A 20,227-nucleotide genomic window follows, 5' to 3' on the forward strand; every position below is an offset into this window, starting at 1 on the left:
TATACCCTACGTCAGTCTCCCATTTCCTAGAGCCCAAGACACTACCTGAGACAGATGCACCACCGGGAGGATTGGGAGGGACACCTGAGTGCTGTTTCTGGTAAAGCTACATTTGATAGGATGATCCCTGGATAACCCTCACCTCCCTTTAGTTGCCAGTGTGGACTGGCCAGCTAGGAATATATTCCCCCCACCTCCTGCCCTAAACTGCCTCCCCCTGCAGTCCAGGGTCTTCCCAAGAAATACTTCCTGACGAGGCCTGGTGTGCTGGGAAGGTCCAGGCTGCAGCAGATTCTTTGGAGAGAGGTCGGGGGGACGGACGGACGGACGGGACACGACAGGAGGGGGGGGGAGTGGCCTTCTTGCCTTGTGCCATCCTGCGCGCTGCAGTTCACATTGGCCCCGTGCTCCAGCAGGATGTTCAGGATGTCAGTCCAGCCCCTGGAGCAGGCCTCATGCAGGGCCGTGTAGCCAGCGTTGTCGCGGTGATTCACGTCTTCACTGTCCTTCTGGAGGCAGTAGAGCACGACGTCCTATAGGGACAGGGATGGCTCCGTGAGCAAAGAGAGGCCTAAATTCTTGAAATCACCCCAAGTAGGTTCGAAGGTCTCCAAATGTCCAAAGAGGAAGTCGTAGGGCCTGCACTTTATTCCAGGGACTAAGGGGCATGTCTTGAAATCTTTTGTCGACAAAGTCAGTCTTGAGATGCCATGGCCAGGGTCTCCATTCTGGGCTATTTCCTTAGCAGTGGGGAGACATTTCTTTTGACCAAGAATACTCACTGATCTGGTGTGAGTTGTTGTTGTGAGGTCCGCAGAGAGACTCACCTGCCCGCCCAGAGCTCAAACTCTCAGGCCTCAACTCCCTGAGCACTGGTTCCCTAGTCTGGGGCTTTGCAAGGCAGCAGAAGACCAGAGATAAGGCAGGTGGTGGCAAGCACAGCCTCTGATGGTAATTGGAGTACAAGGAGGAAAGAATTGGTTTGAGTGCTATCCATGGATGCTGGTTTTAATTGTTTCAAGCGCTGTCCCAGTTCTAGCCCTCCCCTCAAATCGGGATTGCTCTGAGAATAATCCAGTGTGGCCATTCATTCATATACTAGTGATTAGTTTCCCTGGGCTACAGCATAGGACCTGAGGCAGGACTCCAGGACTAGAAGCAAGCACCCCAGCTAGTCTGGCATGAAGTCAGTGGATAAGCTGAGGGGGAGGGGAAGAAGTGGGCAGCAGGACCAGGGGCCCATTACCAGCCTTCTCCCAGGCCTGGGCAACATGGGTGGCTTAAGCATCCTGTCTGACAGCTAGCTCACAGGCTGGTCGGCTAGAACGGGTGAGTGAGGAAATGAGCGAACATGCAAGGGAGTGTGCGCTTGTGCTGGAGCTGCCATCTCTTGGATATAGGAACTATCATGCTCCCTGTACCCGGGAGAGTGCAAGGCCCCCTACCCGCACCAATGCAGACAGCGTTCACCTATTCCCTCAGGCCTCAGACTACTCCTCCCTCCCGTGGCAGGCTGCCCAACCCGCTCCTGGCCTGTCTTGGTTGGTTCTCTCTGCTGTGGTCTCTTACTTGCTGGTTTGGCCCCAGGTAAAAGAAGATTAAACTTGAGGGCAGGGGTTGGTCATCTTTTCTCCTTAGATCTCCCTCGGCACCTATCCCGGCCCCCACACTAGGTGCTCAAGAAAGATGGGCAGCTTGCCAGTGAGACACTGTCAAGGCAGTTCTCCTGTGCCGACCAGCCTGGCTGGGAGTGCAACCATCTTTAAGTGAGTCAGTTATACGTATTGGAAGCCTTAAAGAAATCAAGGCCTGCTCTAAAACCCAGCAGCTCTACCCTTAAGGGCAAATCCTTAGGAACTCATCAGTGTGGTGGGCAAAGATTCCTGGTCAAGGAGTTCATATCAACAAAAATATCTGACAACATGGGGATCCCTGGGTGGCGCAGCGGTTTGGCGCCTGCCTTTGGCCCAGGGCGCGATCCTGGAGACCCGGGATCGAATCCCACGTCGGGCTCCCGGTGCATGGAGCCTGCTTCTCCCTCTGCCTGTGTCTCTGCGCCTCTCTCTCTCTCTCTGTGACTATCATAAATAAATAAAAATTAAAAAAAAAAAAATATCTGACAACAAAATTGAATTATGGTCTTGGAGTAGGCTTCCACCCTACCCTGGCATGTGGGAATCAAAAACACCCTGGTGTGAACTCAGACTAGTTGAATGGTCTTGGACACATCATTTAGTAGTGCTAAGCCTTGATGTTCTTGTGTGTAAAACGGGGCTAATAAAACCTATCTCCATAGGTCAGTGGTAAAGATAAAATGATATGAAGAATTCAGAGCTCTTAATGGGACAAAAGTGATGCTTGACAAATGCCAGCTTCCTTTCCTGCTTTCTTTCCAACCCACAGGGAAGTAGCCTCTCGGAAGTGGAGCCCAGCCCTGCCCCTCCGAAGCACTACTGACTCGTCTGCTATTGGAAGCCGAAATGAGGGGGAGCCAGAGGGTATGAAGAGTAAGCAGGAGCCCCTGTTCCTCTCTGAGTAGGGTGGGAAGCACCACAAAGAAAAATTCAAGACAACATCAAAATCCCATTTCTGGTCTAAGAATGTGTTGGATTAGCAATTTTTCAATTATTTTCATTCCCAATTGATATTCAAACGAGCCTGCATTCCCATACTCCATGAGGGCAGCCAGGTGGCCCCAGAGGCCATGTGGGCAGTAGAAGAGAGTCCAGTGGAGGCTGAAGCCCCAAACAAAGCCCTGCCCAAGCCCCAGAAGAGTCATGGAAGCTTCTCTGCAGATGCCAGGGCAGTGGCATCATGCCACTGGGGGATTTCCCTACCTTATAGCCAAGACGGGCCGCCCGCTGCAGGAGAGTCTCGCCTGCATTTTTGTTCACTATGAGCCGACGTGCCTCTGGGGGGATCTGCCGGGCTGTAGGTGACTCAGAGGCCTCCTCTGGGCCGGCACTTCGGGACTTAGAGGGTGTGCATGGTTCCGTGGGTTTTGCTGGAGTGGGAGATTTGGGAGATCGTGTCTTCTGCTGGCTCCAACGACCTTTGCCCTGGAAAGCAGAAATGGGGTCCTGGATCAGCGCAGATTCCCATCTATTCCTACCCAAGGAGTAGATGCCAAGGGACTCAACTCCTCAATCACATACGCCAGCAAATGATCAAGGGATTGGAAATCAGAGACGGAGGAGACATCCCAGCTTCCCCCAAGGACCCTGCGTGCCTTCTTTACCTGCCTCAATTTCCATTTGTTTTTACAAGTCCTATTTCTAAATCATCGAAGTGAACTGAGAATAGAGAAGCGGAGACAGGTATCTTTGACTGGAGAGGCATAGCTGCTAAGGCCTTCACTCTTGTTGCAAAAGCCTACCTTCTGGGCAGCCCGGGTGGCTCAGTGGTTTAGTGCCACCTTCAGTCCAGGGCATGATCCTGGAGACCGGGGATCGAGTCCCACATCGGGCTTCCTGCGTGGAGCTTGCTTCTCCCTCTGCCTGTGTCTCTGCCTCTCTCTCTCTCTCTCTCTCTCTCTCTCTCTCTCTGTCTCTCATGGATAAATAAATGAAATCTTTAAAAATAAATAAATAAATAAAATTTTAATAACCTGCCCCAGCCTCTTCCCACCTTCCTCTGTACCACAGCCCTAGATCACATTCATGCCCACATCGGGTAGTAGAAAGCACTCAGGCTCAAGAGTCAGACAGACCTAGGTCTGGAATCTTGCCTATGCCACCCACTAGCTACAAGACCTGGGTTAAGGCCTAACCTCTCTGAGCTTCACTTTCTCCCTCATGGGCTCATCAGATGAGGAAGTACTGTGTTCTAGCAACTGTACTCAAGTAACCAGACCCAAGGAGCCTCATCTGCACCTGGACCTAATTTAGATGATGAGATTCTAAATTGGGAACTGGGGGCACCTAGGTGGCTCAGTCCATTAAGCATCTGCCTCCAGCTCAGGTCATGATCTCAGGGTCTTGGGATGGAGCCCTGTGTCGGGCTCCCCACTTAATAGAGAGTCTGCTTCTCTCTCTGCCTCTGCCTTTGTTCATGCTCTCTCTCTCTCTCTCTCTCTCTCTCTCTCTCTCTCAGATAAATAAAATTTAAAAAATAAAAATAAATAAACTGGGAGCTGACATCCTAACTGGACAAAACTTCAGGGGGCCTTGGGGAGAGGTGGGTCAGCCTTGCATGTGGGAGGGACATGAATCATTAGGCACCCAGGGGGCAGACTTTGCCCTCACCAGCTACTAATATGGTCCCTGATGACCCCTCTTGATATTTGTGCTCTTACATAGCACCCCCTGCCGCCCCACTGGACAGGACTGACTGGTGTAGCCAACAGGAGAGTGCAAGGGTGACAGTGTGTGACTCCCAAAGCCATTTCCTAAAAGACAATGTGACTTCGGCCTCACTCTCTTTTGAATCACTTGTTCTGGGGGAAACCAGCTGCCACATCACGAGGACACTCAAGCAGTCCTTTGGAGATGCCCACAGGGCAAGGAGAGAAGGTGTCTCCTGCCAATGACCAGCCATGTGGGAGAGCCCCTCTGGAAGTGGACTTTCCTGCCCCAGTCAAGCCTTTGGTTTAATGGAGCCCTGGATGATACCCTGACTGCAACCTCATGGGAGACCCTAAGCCAGACCCAACTAAGCTGCTCATGAGTCCCTGAACCCTAGTAGCTGTGGAAGATAGTATGTTTGTTGTGTTGAGCTGCTAAGTTTGAGGGTAATCTGTCAGACCACAATAATCAACTCATACATACCACTTATCCAAATCTCATGAAAATCCTATGTCTTCTATAACATTCTACAACACTCTAGCCTTCTTCTCCGCATACTCAGAACACCTAGCCTACAACAATCTGGTGCCTGGTGCCAGGCTTTTAACTTCCTTCCACTATTTCATGGACAAGTCTGGTCTCCCCTTCTAGATTTGAAGCTCCTTCAGGGTTGGTTTTATATTGTCATCTTCTCTTTTGTTCCTTACACACTTTTCTCGGGGCTGGACACATCATCACAACAAATATTTGTTGACTTGATTCAAGCCATCTCTGTGCAGAGCCCTGGGCAGACAGAAAAGTTACCTAGAAAATCATAAAGTCCAGAAAGTAATGGCAGCAGGGAAAAGACCAGAGCCCAGGGCATTTGTCTCCTCTAGTAAATCCCAAGACAACCAGAGCTGCTATCCATCCCTGTTCCTAAAGGGAGGAGAGGCCCAGTCACTAGCAGGAAGGCACTGCCTATGAGTGTAGAGTTTTGCTCTACTGCCACGAGGACAGAGGTAGATAATGGCAATACTGGAGAATGCAGGGTAAAGTTCCCAGGTTTTTGCTAAGCCAAGTCAGGAGCCAAAGGGTAACACTCCTTCTGGGGGCAAGAGCTGCCAGAGACAACGGAAGCTGCCTGAGAAGGGGAGGAGCAAGGATAAATGGGGGGCCCCGCCCCTCCCTTCATCCCCCCTGGCTAAGAGCCCCTGTGGGAAGAAGTCTTTGGCCAGTGCCCCAGCTTTAGTGTTGCAGGCACATCCCCCACCCTCCCCCCACCTCACTTCCCACTACAAAGCACCGTGCCATGGGGGCATCCAGAGCAGGTGGTGGTGACTGGGAAAGAAAGAAAGGCAGGAGGGAGAAAGGGAGGTTCTGTGAAGGGACAGAACCTCTCTCGGAGGAACATTTCAGCAGACACAGTGCCAGGCGGAATAACCAGACACAACTATCAGCGTGTGCCGCTGAATGTCAGGAGGCTGGTCACCTTTGTGTGGGACAGGGCCATCTGAGTGTCTGGGGAGGAGTAGCAGGGGAAGAGGAGGGGGACACCCACCTTTCACCAGAGCTGCTCAGCATTGCAGTGTGTCCCTGACTGGCCGCCCCCACCCCCGATGTCTCCCAGATACAGACAGAAGCCACCCATTCATAGGGTGGAGGCCCATAGAAAGAGCCTGGGCAGTCAGGTCTGTTTCGTGTCCCCACTCTGTCACTTAGAACCACTGGGTGACCTCGTGCAAGACCCCTAGCCTCCCAGAGCCTCAGTTTCCTCATCATAAAATGAGGACAACAATGCCCACCTCTAACAGCTGTTGTGGGAATTAAGGACAACCATGTGAACGGAGCTCTCAGCACAAAGCAGAGTTCTTTCTTCCTCCCCCGCCCCGGGGGTCTGAGGGAATGGTCACTACTATCTTGCCACTCCATGCCTCTGTTCTCTCATCCTTGCCTTGACCTGAAGCTCAAGAGTGTACACCAACCTCAAAGAGCACTTTACAGTTATCAAAGCCTTTTAAGTCCATTGCCTCCTTTGTTCCTCCAAGCACCCTTGTGAGATAGAAAGGATGTGAAGTATCATCTCCATTTTTAAGGATGAGGAAATAAGCTTGAATACCTTGTCTGAGCTAGAACCAGATTCTAGGAGGAAGGGAAAAAAGAGGGGGAGATGAACACCTGGGTCTCCCACCTTTTGCCAGTGCCACCCAGGGATCCCTGCTCTGGAGCTGGAAAGAGCTAGAAAAATCCAACCACCAAACAAACCCAGTATGATCTTTTTTTTTTGGGGGGGGTCGCCAATGACATTTGAGCCTGGATCTTTGATTCTCTCAAATGTAAAGCTTACTGAGGACTGAGGACTATGTGATTTTTTTTTTCAAATGGTACAATGTAGAACCCGAAACCCATGATGTGAACATCAGACCCCCAAAAAGATGTCAATTATGAACAGGGATTCTAGAATGCTGGCCTGGCTACTGATTGGTGAGTGCCCACTTGCCTGTTCCTCTGCTTCCTGTAGAAGCAAAGAACTGGTGAGCTGGGGATGGGGAAGGGCAGCTATAACTCCTTCAGCTCTACCCTCAAGTAACCTTTGTCTGGACATCAACATCCTTGCTTCTACAAGTTGTTTTCTACCTTGATTGATTCAGAAAACTCTGACTGGTTTCCAGGGAGTTAAGCTCAGACAAAAGCTTCTTGATTGGATGTTAACAAGCTATTCAGGCTAACATCCTGCCATATTCTTCAACTCTTTCTTAACTCAAAGGAGATCCAAGGACTGTTGAGGAAAAGCCATTAAGAACCAAACCTGAGAGCTTGCAGACTCTTGTTAACTATAACTTTAGTTTCCATTCTTCAAATGCAACCCCCAACTCTTCTAGAACCACTTCAAAATACTTTAATAAATATGAGTTAAGGGGTGCCTGGGTGGCTCAGTCAGTCAAGTAAACTAGCTGCCTTCAGCTTAGGTCATGATCCCAGGGTCCTGGGATTGAGTCCTGTGTCTGGGTCCTGGGATTGAATCCTGTGTCTGGCTCCTTGCTTAGCAGGGAGTCTGCTTCTCTCTCTGCCCTTCCCACTGTTGATGCTTATGCTTGTCTCTCTCTCTCTCTCTCTCTCTCTCTGAAATAAAGAGATAAAATCTTAAAACAATATATGAGTTAATTTGGTCCTCCCCATCCACTCACTCACTCACTCAGAGGACTATGGATCGGGGAGCCTCTAGAAAGCCCGCCATCCTAGCCTGCTCCCTTCCCATCAACTCCCCTCAATGGCAACGGTACCTTTGCCTCTTCTGAGACATTTGCCATGTGCTTGGTCTTGCACTTTCGTTTTCCCGATGGCTTTTCTGAATTTTCAAGGCAGGCTGGCTCCTCCAGGTTATTTGGGAGGAAACCATTTGGTGAATCTGAGATCCCCTGGGCTTTGTTGGGCAAGAGAAGGTTCCTGTTCCTGAGGCGGTGCTCCGAACTTTGGGAGGAAGTCTTCTGCTTACGGGCCTTTAAATCTGAAGGCAAGAAACAGGAAAAAATGGGTATCAGGGAAATGGAACACAGAAAAGCAATGCCTTCCTCTAAGATGAATCAGAAGGTTTTGGGGATTAGAATCTCAATGCCAAGTTGTCTATCAGCTACCAGTGTCTAGTGTGGTGCCAACAATTCCACTAAATGTCTCTCAAGTGGACACTACCTCAGTATCAAAATCCCTTCTCTCCAAGCTGGTGATGACTCCCAGCCCTGCCAGCAGGGGGCAGCCCATCTAACTGTCCCCAAGATGAGGGTAATTTTAAAAGGATTTCCCCCGTAGCCCAGAGCAAATCAGAGCTTTCTTTTCAGCTCTTCCCCCATCGCTTTGGTCTCTCTCTCCATTCCAGTGTGAAAACAAATTTAGCAGCTCTGCTGAAGCAAAGTATGAAGTATACTAGGGTGGGGCGTAAATGGAGAAGTCTTCCTTCATTGCCTCAGCTCTCCTACCTGACTGCCTGGTTGGTCACTCTCTGAGGATACCAAGATCGAAGCCACAAAAATTCCCTGAAACCATAAGGTGCCATGGGCCTACTTAGCTGGTGGGCAGTCACAGAAAGCTGCTGTCTGCCCTGGTTGAAAATCAAGTCACTGGAATACACTGGACAACATCTCAGCCACAGCTCACTAGACAAAGCACTTTCTGGATTCAAAAAGCATGGCTGCGATTCAAGGGGCCCCTGGGTGGCTCAGTCAGTTGAGTGGCTGACTCTTGGTTTCAGCTCAGGTCATGATCTTAGAGTGGTAGGATTGAGCCCCGAGTCAGGCTCCAAGCTCAGCATGGAGTCTGCTGGAGATTCTTTCCCCTTCTCTCTCCCTCACAGTCTGCTCCTCCCCCAACTTGCCTGGCACACATACTCACATATACTCTTGTTGTCTACAATAAATAAATAAAATCTTTTGTAAAAAAAAAAAAAACAATGAAAGAGAAAGTGTGCTGTGATTCTTATAGCTCTTTCCACATGCAGAGCACAGATCCCTGAGTGGCACTGGGAGCTTCAGTGCCAACAGCCTCATCTCACAGGTCAGTCCTAAACCCCATGTATAGAGGGGATAGATTGGGTTTACCCTCATCTCTTAACTAATATTAGTGTTACATGGCTTGGCCACTACTGTATGATTGGCTGGAGGCAAGTCATAATCTCCTACAGCCTCAGTTTCTATGTCTGTAAAATGGAGAAGATACATTCCACCTCAGAGGATTGGTGTGAGAATTAAATGAAGTAACATATACAAAACCCCTTTATAAGGTGCTATAAAGAAGTCATCCTTATCGTATTATCACAGTGCAAGCTACTTAGGGAGGGCCTTGCCCATGTGTTCTTTATTTCCCCCACAGAACTGAACAGATGGCAAAAGATCAGGATGTCTAGGAAATGAATAACTGCAGCCTCAGTTTCTCCAATTTGTGAACCAAGGGGGTTAAGCAAGATCCAAGAGTTCTTAACTCGCCTCCTTCGACTATGGCATGTATTCTTACATATGACATTACCAAGGGCAAATCCAGATGTTGGAGCCATCACTAGAGTATGAGGAATTGGCTCTAGGTTACATACAGCTCTTAGAAGGCCAGCTGTCATACCAGTCCTTTCTCCCAACTAGCCCCAACCCACCAGTGGGTCCCCACATCTGTCCAATAACTGTTGTGTTACATGGCTTCTAATGGCAATTCCAACCAGAACATTCTAAACCAGGGCTTTTGATGCAAGTCTGGGCTGAGGCAAAAGAGGAAGGAACAGAACTATGCCTTGTGAGGGAGGACCTCAGGAAACATGGGGAAGCCATATTACAGCATTCACCACCACAGGAAAAGCAGTAGCTCCCTACACCGTTTACCCAGGGCAGGGCAGGCTCTAGAGTTTATTCAATTGCAGTGGAGCAAGAACTTCAGAGTAGCACGGAAAGAAACAGAGTGGAAGTAGTAGGTGTGTGAGTGGAAGTGGCTCTTCCTATCCCCTCTGCAGGTCAAGGAGGGAGATACCAAAGTCCAGGACAAAACAAAAGGTCATGAGGGTGCCTGGGTGGCTCAGCCGGTTAAGCGGTTAAGCGTCTGACTTCAGCTCAGGTCATGATCTCGGGATCCTGGGATGGAGGAGCGTTGGGCTTCACGCTCAGCAGGGAGTCTGCTTTTCCCTCTCCTTTTGCCCCTCCCCACCTACTAGTGCACAACATGCTCTCTCTCTCTCTCTCAAATAAATAAATAAATAAAATCCTTAAAAAAAAAAAAAACGAAAAGGCCATGAGACTCAGACAGAAGTAGGGTGACCTATCTATAGTTTGGCCTCTGCCTGACTACCTGATGTCAACCTCAAAGATAGGTAGTAATAGGAAGGATCCGAGCTTTCCTGAGAAGAGAGATGTTTGCCAGGCAATCTCTTCATGAAGGTGTCACCATCAGTCTGGAGAAAGATAACCAAACCATAAGCCAAAGCCAACAGCCTTGACTCAAGACCCTTAGACATGTGCGTGGAGGGATAATAACCTGCGTTCCAACAATTGAAGCTGCCCCCAAATCAAACAGGATGCCTTGCTAAGCAGTGTTCTCCATGATCCTGGAGGTGTTTAAGTAAAGGCCACCTGTCAACAGTGCAGTGTTCCAGAGATCTCTGCTTTGGGTGGAAAACAGAACCAGGTAACCTCGAAGGTCCTTCTGATTCCAAAACCAGTAAGTTCCACAGGAAGCGTCCAAGCTTGTAGGAAACCAGCTCTCCTTAGAGAAGACTGGGTGACACAAAAGTTCCTCTTCATCCTAACACAAGTGGCTGAGACCAATGGCTTGACACCTCATTCCTGACCGATCCCTTATGGCTCTGGCAGGAAAAAGGGAAAATTATTTCCATTCTCTCATACAGTTGATGAAAATGAGCTCCATTGTCCTCTGCAGTGTAGGGATGGCATCGTATACATCTCTACTTAAACAGAACTGGAAATGAGGTTTAGCCGTCTTTGCATTGCAGCAAAGCCAGAATCTACTACCCCCTCAGAACGCAGTTATTCAGTTTTCAAGAAAAGGGAGACTGTAGATATTTCCCAGTGGCTCAAGATACATACATTATCAGAGACAATCAATTGTTGCTTCAAGGGCAGAGGTCAGAGGGAGAGAGCAAGAGACAGATGTGCTCTTATGGAACCCAGAGACACACTTTTTGCTCATCTAGAAATCCACTACAGAAATGTGCCCCCCCCCAAAAAAAAAAACCATGAGGAATGGGCCCAAACAGTACTTAGCCGAACATACTGATACACTGATAAATTAACTTTGGTGACAGTCTGTGCCTCCACGATTACATATGATGCATCTGATGTAGCCAAAGAAAGCCTGGGTTTCTCCTTGGTCTGCCTGCTTTTCCAACTCAGGTCCAACAAAAAATGATGCCACCTCAGGTCACCTCAAAGCTTCACTCTGCCTCTTAATAACCTTTGTAGCTTTAATTGAGAAAGCAAAGTTGTGCCCGCTTCTACTTGAAGTTCTTCTGTTAACTTGAGGAAACTTTGTACTTCTTTTTAGTGTAGGGGCTGGAGGCATCCCAGGAAAGGCAGCCAATGCCTCTTTCTTCTTGAACCCAGGATTCTAGGAGAGAGAATCCAACCTCCCAAGACCCAGCTCCCCTCAAGCCAACCAGAGAACTCCCTGGTAACGAGTTGTTCTAGGCCAAGGATGCCACTGTGGCCTTGCCCACAGGTTCAGACTCTTATACGAGGGCTCGGGCCTTCATGTCCTCCGCTCACCTGCAGGTCAGTCCAGACTCATTCGATCTGAACCCCAAGCCAAAACCTTGGGACTGGAGTTGAGTGACCCCCTCTGGCAGCTGGAGCTCATAGCACCAGGTTTCTATGGGTGCAGAGGCCTTTGGCTGGCGAAGAGAAGGCAGAGATGGGAACACCCAGAATGCCCGAGGGTCCCCAGAGGCCAACATCACTGTGGTTTGGGGACGAGTGACAGCAGCTCACTGGGGCACAAGCCCCCAGCCTGCCTTACCTGCTCTCCCTTTCCGCTGCTGCTCTTCTTCTTGCTCTGTCAGGTACTCTCCAGTCTGATATTTTCGGCTCTTCTGTCGTCTCCGCTTCTTCCTCTTCACCAGGCCTTCCTCCTCTTCTTCCTCCTCCTCCTCATTGGTGTCCCACATTTGACGGGCAGCCTCTGTCCTCCAGGGCATTTCTCGGGCTCGCCATAGATGCCGGCGGCCCTGGCTCAGCAGAGTTTTGTCCTGGGCATGGTGGCTGCGATACTGGGTGTCCCGTTGGGTCTTCCTCACCTTTCGACGCTTAGCTGGGGTGGGGGTCACATCTTCTTCCTCCTCTGTGGGGAAGACCTCCTGGCTTCCCATGTCACTGTCTGCCATACCAGCAAAGGAGCTACAGATGCTTCCTGTGGACGGGATGTACAGAGGACGGTCAGGTACCTCTTCAAAGGACAAAGAGTACGATGTCGAAGCAAGTGCCCTGGATTAGAAGCTTGAAGGTCTGGGTTCAAGTTCAGGCTCTGCCAGTTATTAGTTGTGTGCTCTGGGAAAGTTCCTTCACTTCTGTTTCCTTCTCTATAAAACAGGGACACTGTTCTCTGCCTTACTGGCCTCACAGGACTGTTATGAGGCTCAAATGAGATAATCAGCCCATAAGCACTTTACAGAGTCCAGTATACCACACAAATATTGAGAATCCAAGCCACATGCCCTTCCTTATCCATGTTGCCATGACTTTAATTCATTGCACAAACTCTGACTTAGTGGCTTACAAGTTGCCCAGCATTATGTGAGGAGCAAGAGGGGGTCATAGGTCCCTGCCCTTCGGGAAATTAGGGTTCAGCAGTAGGTGAGGGAGGGCAGATCAGCAGGGCACCCCCACCCCTGCTCACTATGTGACCACCAGTCTCACTGAAAGAGCTACTCTGGACAAGCAGAATCGTCACAAAAGAGTCTCAGGAAGATCGAAGCCAGGAGTCCCTTTCATGTGACACAGCCTGGGTTAGTCCCACTCAAAAGCTCCTCCAGCCAGGCCCTCTTCCCTTTCATTGACCCCACCTCCTATTAAGTGGCCAAGAGTCCAGGGGTGGAGCTCCCTCCCTGCATGCCCCCTCCTCCCCACTGCAGCTGTTACTCACTGCCACTGGGCAGGCACTGCTCTCCCCTCTCCCCAGGACCCTAGTGTCATGGTACCCTTCCTGCCCACCTCCATCATCTTGCCCAGAGGCCATTTCATCCCCACTCCCTCCTTCAACTCTGCTAACCACAAAAATATGACCCTAAATTGGCCCAGTTTAGCACAACAGCAGATCTGACAATCTTCTTCAGAAGTAGCTCTGAGACACCACCATCTTTCTCCCAAGGACTTGCTATTAACTCGACAATCCCCAAACACAAGCGAGGTCAGCAGAAGAAAGAAATGGTTTCAAGGCAAACAGAGCAGCCCTTAACCAAAGCTTGAAGTCAGTCAGATTGTTTAAAAGACAGCAAATATCCAGTAAAATTTCCATATACAGACCGGGCAGGGAACGAAGTGTTCTGGTTAATCTAATATTCTGGTTAATGCGGAATCACCATAGAGATCACACAGGGATCACCAATTTCCAAAGAATCAAATACAGTACAATGTGTTTAACAGTAAAACGGGACTGGGCATAATGTAATCACTCTTTGATGATTCAGAAGACACTTCAGGATTTTGCAAGGCCTCCAGGCCATCATTACGAGCCCCAATTACCACTGCGCTTTCCATGTGCTGAGATGCCAGTTAATAGAATGTCAGATAGCCGAGTTTACACCATGCCCTGCTTCCCCATTCTATCCACTTTGCATGGAAATACGGGTGAACCAGGGCAACCACTTCTAGTGCTACATACCAATGTGGAAACTAGCAGACAACAGTGGTGGCTAGAGAGAACTATCTTTTTTTAGACACTGAATACAAAACCAGGGAACCAAATGTGATTCTATGGGCCCTGACAACTCAATGACCATTTCTTATTTTGTTGATACCTGTCACATAGGGCAGTAAGTCCAAAGGCTGTGTATCTGTGCATGAGACTGGCCCTGATAATCAGGAGGTGCCAAAGCTTGGAGTAGGCACATTTACCCAAGTGGCACAGGCCCTTCCTCTTTCCACCACTGGCTGCCAACCAGAGATGTCAAATCTCTGTTCGGAAAAGCCCTGCTTGGAAAAGCTAAGCAAGCAGTCCTACAATTCTGGGCCATGTCTCCCCTCCCCACCCTGGGCTCTCTTGACTCTGCAAGGAGCTGAGCATCTAAGCACAGTTGGTCCAATTCTCAACTCTCCACCTGGGCCAACAGCAAAATTGCTTGACCGGACTTCTACCTCTCTCTGCAGAGAAGAGCCAAGATGGGCCACGGCTTCCGCCTCACTCACCAGACTGACTGCGCGTCCGCGTGCTCAGAACCACGGGGATGAAGTCACGGAAACTGCTCTTTGCTTTCTTCTCCAAGGAACCTGGAGCGATGTGTGGTTTTAGGGCAGAAGGCAGAAATATCACAATCAGGAGTCCAAGAACTGAAAGCCCCGCTGGAGAGGCTTGGGTGGAAAAATCAAGGGAGGGTTTGTGTTTTCCCTGGATCACATTTATTAGCTCTCCTGATGCTGCTCTCACCTCTGTACATCTCCTGGAGAAGGAGGAGCACTCCCCGGTGGTTTTCGAAAACTGGGAGTTGAGTCTTTTTTGATGACCCCAAGAAAAGACTATGTACAGAATCGATTTGCCGCATGCCCAAAAGCTGAAGGCCTGGCTGCCTGTCTGACTACAAGGCCACAGCACCTCTACGAGGTTAGAACTAAGCTGTGGCAGGTCCCAGACAAGGGCAACCTCAATGGATTGTAGAGCACCGAGCGAGGCAGGAAGATGGGAGGAGGGAGTGGTGGACAAAGGAAAACTACTGTATAAGAACAGACTAGAAAAAGGCAGGTCATGTCAGACAGGCAAGGCCATGAAAACAGGCTACCATGCACAGGAACACTGGGGTGTCTCTCTCAGATGAGGGCACCAAGGAACTGGTAGTGGTAGAGCGTACAGGTTAAGTACACACCTCCCTACTCCAAACAGACTGTGTGTCCCTCAATAGTAAGGGTTCAAGATTTCCCTAAGCACTTCTGGCTAGCTAGCTGGGTATTAATTTTTAACTTTTTATAATAGGAGTTTTCAGATATACCAAGGTAGGAAAAAAAGGTGTAATAACGAACCCCGTCCTGCTGTTTTAGTCCCAATCCCCGCGAACTGTTTCTTCTCTGAGCCTAGACCCATTGCAGGGTAATGGGTCAGCTCCTCCACTGTAGGACTGACTTTTGTCTGAAAACCGCCTTCTTTGGCTTTCAGGGTGTCCCTTATCCTTAGTGACCAGGGTGAAGAGAATCAGCCCCTTATCCCTTCCCTTGGATTTCAGAGGTGTCAATTATATCTTCCTTCCATACTGAGGAAGTCTCACTTTTCTGGGCAGTCCAGAGCCATCTCCACTCCCCACAACCTGCCACCGACCTGCCACAGGGACCTCTCCAGCCCAGTCCAAAGGGCAAGGACCTGTGGAGCCTACCTTCCTCGTGGCCATCGGCTCGTTTTCCTGGAGACTGGGAATCTGGCTTTGCTGGCTTCCGGTGCTTGTGCTTTACCCTGACTCCATTGTGCTCTTTTCCTGAATCTGAAGCCCCCCTGGGGCTTTTCTTGGTGGGTTCCTGGGGGTCACTAGGTGGCTTCCGGCACTGTGGAAAGGTAGAGAGAGAGTCAAGTCTGAGATCAGTTTGGCTGTCCTAAGAAAACTTTGCCACTGGTAAGTCTGGTGCCCCATTCTGATACAGACAGGAGCTGCTGGGTGGGGGAAACAGGGGGGTACAGGGGAAGGGACTGCCTACTGCCCACCACTGTGGGCTACCAAGGCTTTCTGGGCCTGAACCCCATGGTCTAACTAACCCCCATGGACATCCATACACCATTATTTTTACAGGTCTATGGAGGATGCATTCACAAGCCACATCGACCTCCAAAGTCATTTTCGAAGATGCAAAGTTACGCCCATGCTCTCTATCCAAACAGTAAGAGAGACTGGCAGAGAACAAAAATGCCTCCTTGGCAAGTCAGGTAACCACACTGGTCAAATAACTTCACTGCAAGTGATACAGACACCAACAACTGAAAACAATTCTTCATCCGGGCCCACTCAAGAAATGGCCTATCTCCATGTGTAACAGATTCAGTGAAGGCGAGAGGAAAGGCATGACACGGGAACAATTCATATCTCCCTGTATGTATGGAAGACAAGGAAATGGCCGAGGCATCGTTAATGATGCCACTTTATACTCTGCAGTATCTTTGACACTTCAAAATGTCCTCTTCTCTGTTATTTGATTTGATCTTCCTGACAACTCCAAAAGGAAAAGCTAATATCATCTCTACTGAACAGACAAGGAAACTGAGGCTCCAAGACAAGAGCTTAAATGCTTTGTCTGGGGCAACATACTACCCTGGGCGTCCACTCACTTGAGGGCAGCTGCCGCTTACCAGGCAAATCTGCAAATAAGCTCATTTGTGCATGCAGTGAGCAAGTGGCCGAGGTGGGACTGAGACCCAGGACTCCTGGCTCCCCGCCTGGGCCGCCCTCTGCAGCAGCTCTTACTCTTCTCCTTCCCTACTCTGTCCTCTACTGTTTGTGCTCAGGCCTGCTCACTTGGATAGGCACAATGGCCATGCTTATGCAGCATAAGGACACTTGCAGCCTAGCAGTGGCATATGCTCCCAAACTTTGAGGTTTCTCCACGCCACCAAACAAGAAATAGGGCAAAGTAGGGATTTCCATTATTCTAGCATCCAGGGAGTGTAGAATAAGAAAAATGTTTTAACAATGAAAGTGGGCCCTAGGAAGAAAGGAAGAGTTGTCTTTCCCCTAAGCAGACCCACGTGTACCTTCTAGAAGGTTATCACTGTCTAGTTCCAACTAAGGGGATAGCAGATGTCTTATCAATGAAACACTTTTCTGGGTGTTGTGTGGGTGGGTGGAGTTTTTTTCTCAATTCTCCAGGGATAGGGAGTGACTGTTCCCCATCAAATTCCCGGGACTCCTACTATCCCATGAACTCCTGCTTCTTACTCAGCAGAGGGCTGAGCTAAAAATTCAAGTTCACTTTCCCCCTTGGCTTGCTGCTGGTTCCTAGCACCAAAGTGCTAGGAAAAAGAAAGAACTGTGATGGGGGGAGAGAAATATGGGGAACTGTTGCTTAAAATCTCACCTTCAGGAATGGCCAGAGAGAGACCACTTAAAGTCAGGGGGGAAAAGTTAAATGCACATGAATCTGAACATGTCCTATTTATTTCTGAATACCACTTTTAGCTAGCTCTTTCAAGTGCAGATCATTAAGTTTTATTTCCTCAGATAAACAAGTAAAACAGAACATCTAGAAGGGATTTCTGTCTGTATGTTCTGCAAGGGCAGCACCGAAAGGAAAAATGTATTTGCATGCTCCAACTTAGGCAAAAAGTTGGGCGGATGGGGAGACCATGTAAGACGAATGTTCTGGTTAACTGAGTTTTGAAAGGTTTTCCAAAGAATTTTCCAAAGGATGAGAAGACAATAAGATACACCCAGTGCCAGATGAAGCAGAACTCTTTCTTGCTCTGTGGATGATTCAGCCAGCCCTTCAGGATTCCATGAGGCCTTGAGGCAGGTGGTGTAGGGGACTGGAGACTATTCTGATTCTAGGCCATACCCTGAAAGGGGTTATTTGCAATTAAACACTGATCTTATTTTGCTTATCAACAGTTTCTTTCTTGGGAAAAATGGAAGATAAGAAACAAAAGATCAAAGTTATTTACTCTCTCCCCAAAAATGGACAGTTGCTAAATCCTTCCAGGAAGCTGCTCAGAGCTGCTGCAAGACACCCTGATCTTCTAACTTTATTCTCTGCTCTTGGCATCTGTTGGTGGGCCCAGTGAACTGGTCATCTAATATAGCAAGGGGCAGTGCCTGCTTGCTTTATTATAGGAAAGGGCTGGTGGCCTGTAAGACATAAGCTCCACGAGAGCAGGGAGCACATCTATTTAGTTAGTAATACTAACAATAACAACCAGCATCCATGAAAATTTACTGAGCACTCACGTGCTATGTGCCAGGCACTGTTCTAAGCATTCATATGTATCACCTCATTTGCTTTTTTTTAACATCAGCTTTATTGATATGTAATTTTTTTTGAGATATACCATACAATTTTTTTTAATTTTTTTTTTATTTATTTATGATAGTCACAGAGGGAGAGAGAGAGAGAGAGGCAGAGACACAGGCAGAGGGAGAAGCAGGCTCCATGCACCGGGAGCCTGATGTGGGATTCGATCCCGGGTCTCCAGGATCGCGCCCTGGGCCAAAGGCAGGCGCCAAACCGCTGCGCCACCCAGGGATCCCTATACCATAGAATTAATTTGATTCAGTTTACAAGTCAATTGCTTTTGGTACAGTTGCAGAGTCGTATAACCATGATTTAGTTCCCAGAACTTTTCTACTGCCCCAAATGGAAACCTCACCCATTTCCCCATCTCCTCTAGCCCTTGGCAACCACGATTCTACTTTCTGTTTCTATCGATTTGCCTATTCTGTACACTTCACATCATCTCATTTAATCTTTTTTTTTTAAAGATTTTATTTATTCATGAGAGACACCGAGAGAGAGGCAGAGACACAGGCAGAGGGAGAAGCAGGCTCCATGCCCCGACATGGGACTCGATCCCAGGTCTTCAGGATCACGCCCTGGGCTGAAGGCAGCATTAAACCACTGAGCCAGGGATCCCTGGGTGGCGCAGCGGTTTGGCACCTGCCTTTGGCCGAGGGCGCGATCCTGGAGACCCGGGATCGAATCCCACGTCGGGCTCCCGGTGCATGGAGCCTGCTTCTCCCTCTGCCTGTGTCTCTGCCTCTCTCTCTCTCTCTCTCTCTGTGACTATCATAAATAAAAAATAAATAAATAAATAAATAAATAAATAAATAAATAAATAAATAAATAAACCACTGAGCCACCCAGGGATCCCCATCTCATTTAATCTTGACACAGCCCTGTGAAGAGATGCTATTACTGTCTTGTTGTACAGATGAGAAAACTGAGGGCTAGTGAGATTAAGTCATGTGACTGACAGCACACAGTTAAGAAAAAGTAGGACTGAGATTTGAACTTGGGCACTGCACCTGGCTCTGGAAAGCATACTCCTCACCACAATGTTGTACTGCCCTCCTAAAGATATAGCCTGGGAGGGGCTAGCATGTAGTAACCACTCAATAAACACTTGCCAAATGGTCAGTGAAACAGTTGTGCCTAAGGACAGTAGAAGATAGCTGAAGATGAATGTCAACTTTGGAGCCAATGACCAGCGTCTGAGTTCCAGCTCTGCCATTTAGTAGCTGTGCAACTTTCGGTAGCTTACCCATTCAGTCGGTTTCCTTCATTTTCTTATCTGTAAATTGGGTACAGCACTCACTTCATAGGGTTATTGTAAGGATTAAGTTAGAGGACATCTGTAGAAAGCACTTGGCATGCAGTATATATGCTGTATATATGTGTGTGCACGTGTGCGTGTATAGCATACAGTACTAATGACATGAATTGTTATTCCTATTACCACCAAAGCCAAATCAGTTACTTGAGCAAAGTAACTATGATTATGTCATGACCTATGTTCCTACTTGGCATGTCTCTGCCATAGAGAGGTGGCTGTGAGGTCATTGAGAAAACCCACCCAAACTCTATCCCTGGGGTTCTTAATTTGGAGCCCATGGGCGGGCTTTGTGGAGGGGGAGGGCCCATGAATTCCTTAAAATTACTAGCAAAATTCTGAGGTCATGTTTCTGTGGACAGGGTCTTATGAGCTTCTCAAACACTCTATGATCCAAAAAAGATTAAGAAAAATCTTCTGGGGGATCCCTGGGTGGCTCAGTAGTTTAGTGCCTGCCTTCGGGCCCAGGGCGTGATCCTGGAGTCCTGGGATTAAGTCCCACATTGGGCTCCCTGCAGGGAGCCTGCTTCTCCTTCTGCCTGTGTCTCTGCTTCTCTGTCTCTCTGTCTCTCATGAATAAATAAAAACATCTTAAAAAAAATAAGTGGGACTTTTCACAGCTCCTTCCTTTGGGGAGGGCATCTAAAAAAAAAAGAAAAGAAAAAGCTTCTGCCACAAACCCGAATTCATGGTACTCTGGCTAGAAATCTGTTACTAGTGTATGTCAACATTCAATTTGAAAATGAAAAATCTTAAAAAAAAAAAGAGCATGGCTGCATTCCAATAAAACTTTATAAAAAAATAATAAAATGAAATTTACAATATTGCAACCAGCAGCCCGAAAAAAAAAGCAGAGTGCCTGGGTGGCTCAGTCAGTTAAGCATCTGTCTTCAGCTAAGGTCATGATGTTGGGGTCCTGGTCCAGCCCCACGCCAGGCTCTCTGTTCAGCAGGAAGTCTGCTTCTCTGTGTCCC

General features: G+C 48.6%; 1 protein-coding gene across 6 annotated transcripts in view; it reads right to left on the minus strand.

The window, feature by feature from the left end:
• Positions 1-20,227, minus strand: part of BCORL1 (BCL6 corepressor like 1) — a 64,515-nt gene that overhangs the window by 15,033 nt on the left and 29,255 nt on the right. For 5 of the 6 annotated variants that reach the window (XM_072817383.1, XM_072817380.1, XM_072817381.1 and 2 more), the window contains 6 exons: positions 15,322-15,487; positions 14,150-14,230; positions 11,766-12,155; positions 7,547-7,770; positions 2,838-3,059; positions 367-533 (listed from right to left, as the gene is read on the minus strand). In XM_072817383.1, coding sequence (XP_072673484.1) covers positions 367-533; positions 2,838-3,059; positions 7,547-7,770; positions 11,766-12,155; positions 14,150-14,230; positions 15,322-15,487 — 1,250 coding nt within the window. The remainder of the gene's footprint in view (positions 1-366; positions 534-2,837; positions 3,060-7,546; positions 7,771-11,765; positions 12,156-14,149; positions 14,231-15,321; positions 15,488-20,227) is intronic. The other variant, XM_072817385.1, reaches the window with a different exon arrangement.

This window comes from Canis lupus, chromosome X, assembly GCF_048164855.1.
Source record: "Canis lupus baileyi chromosome X, mCanLup2.hap1, whole genome shotgun sequence".
In the NCBI taxonomy this organism is placed as follows: domain Eukaryota; kingdom Metazoa; phylum Chordata; class Mammalia; order Carnivora; family Canidae; genus Canis; species Canis lupus.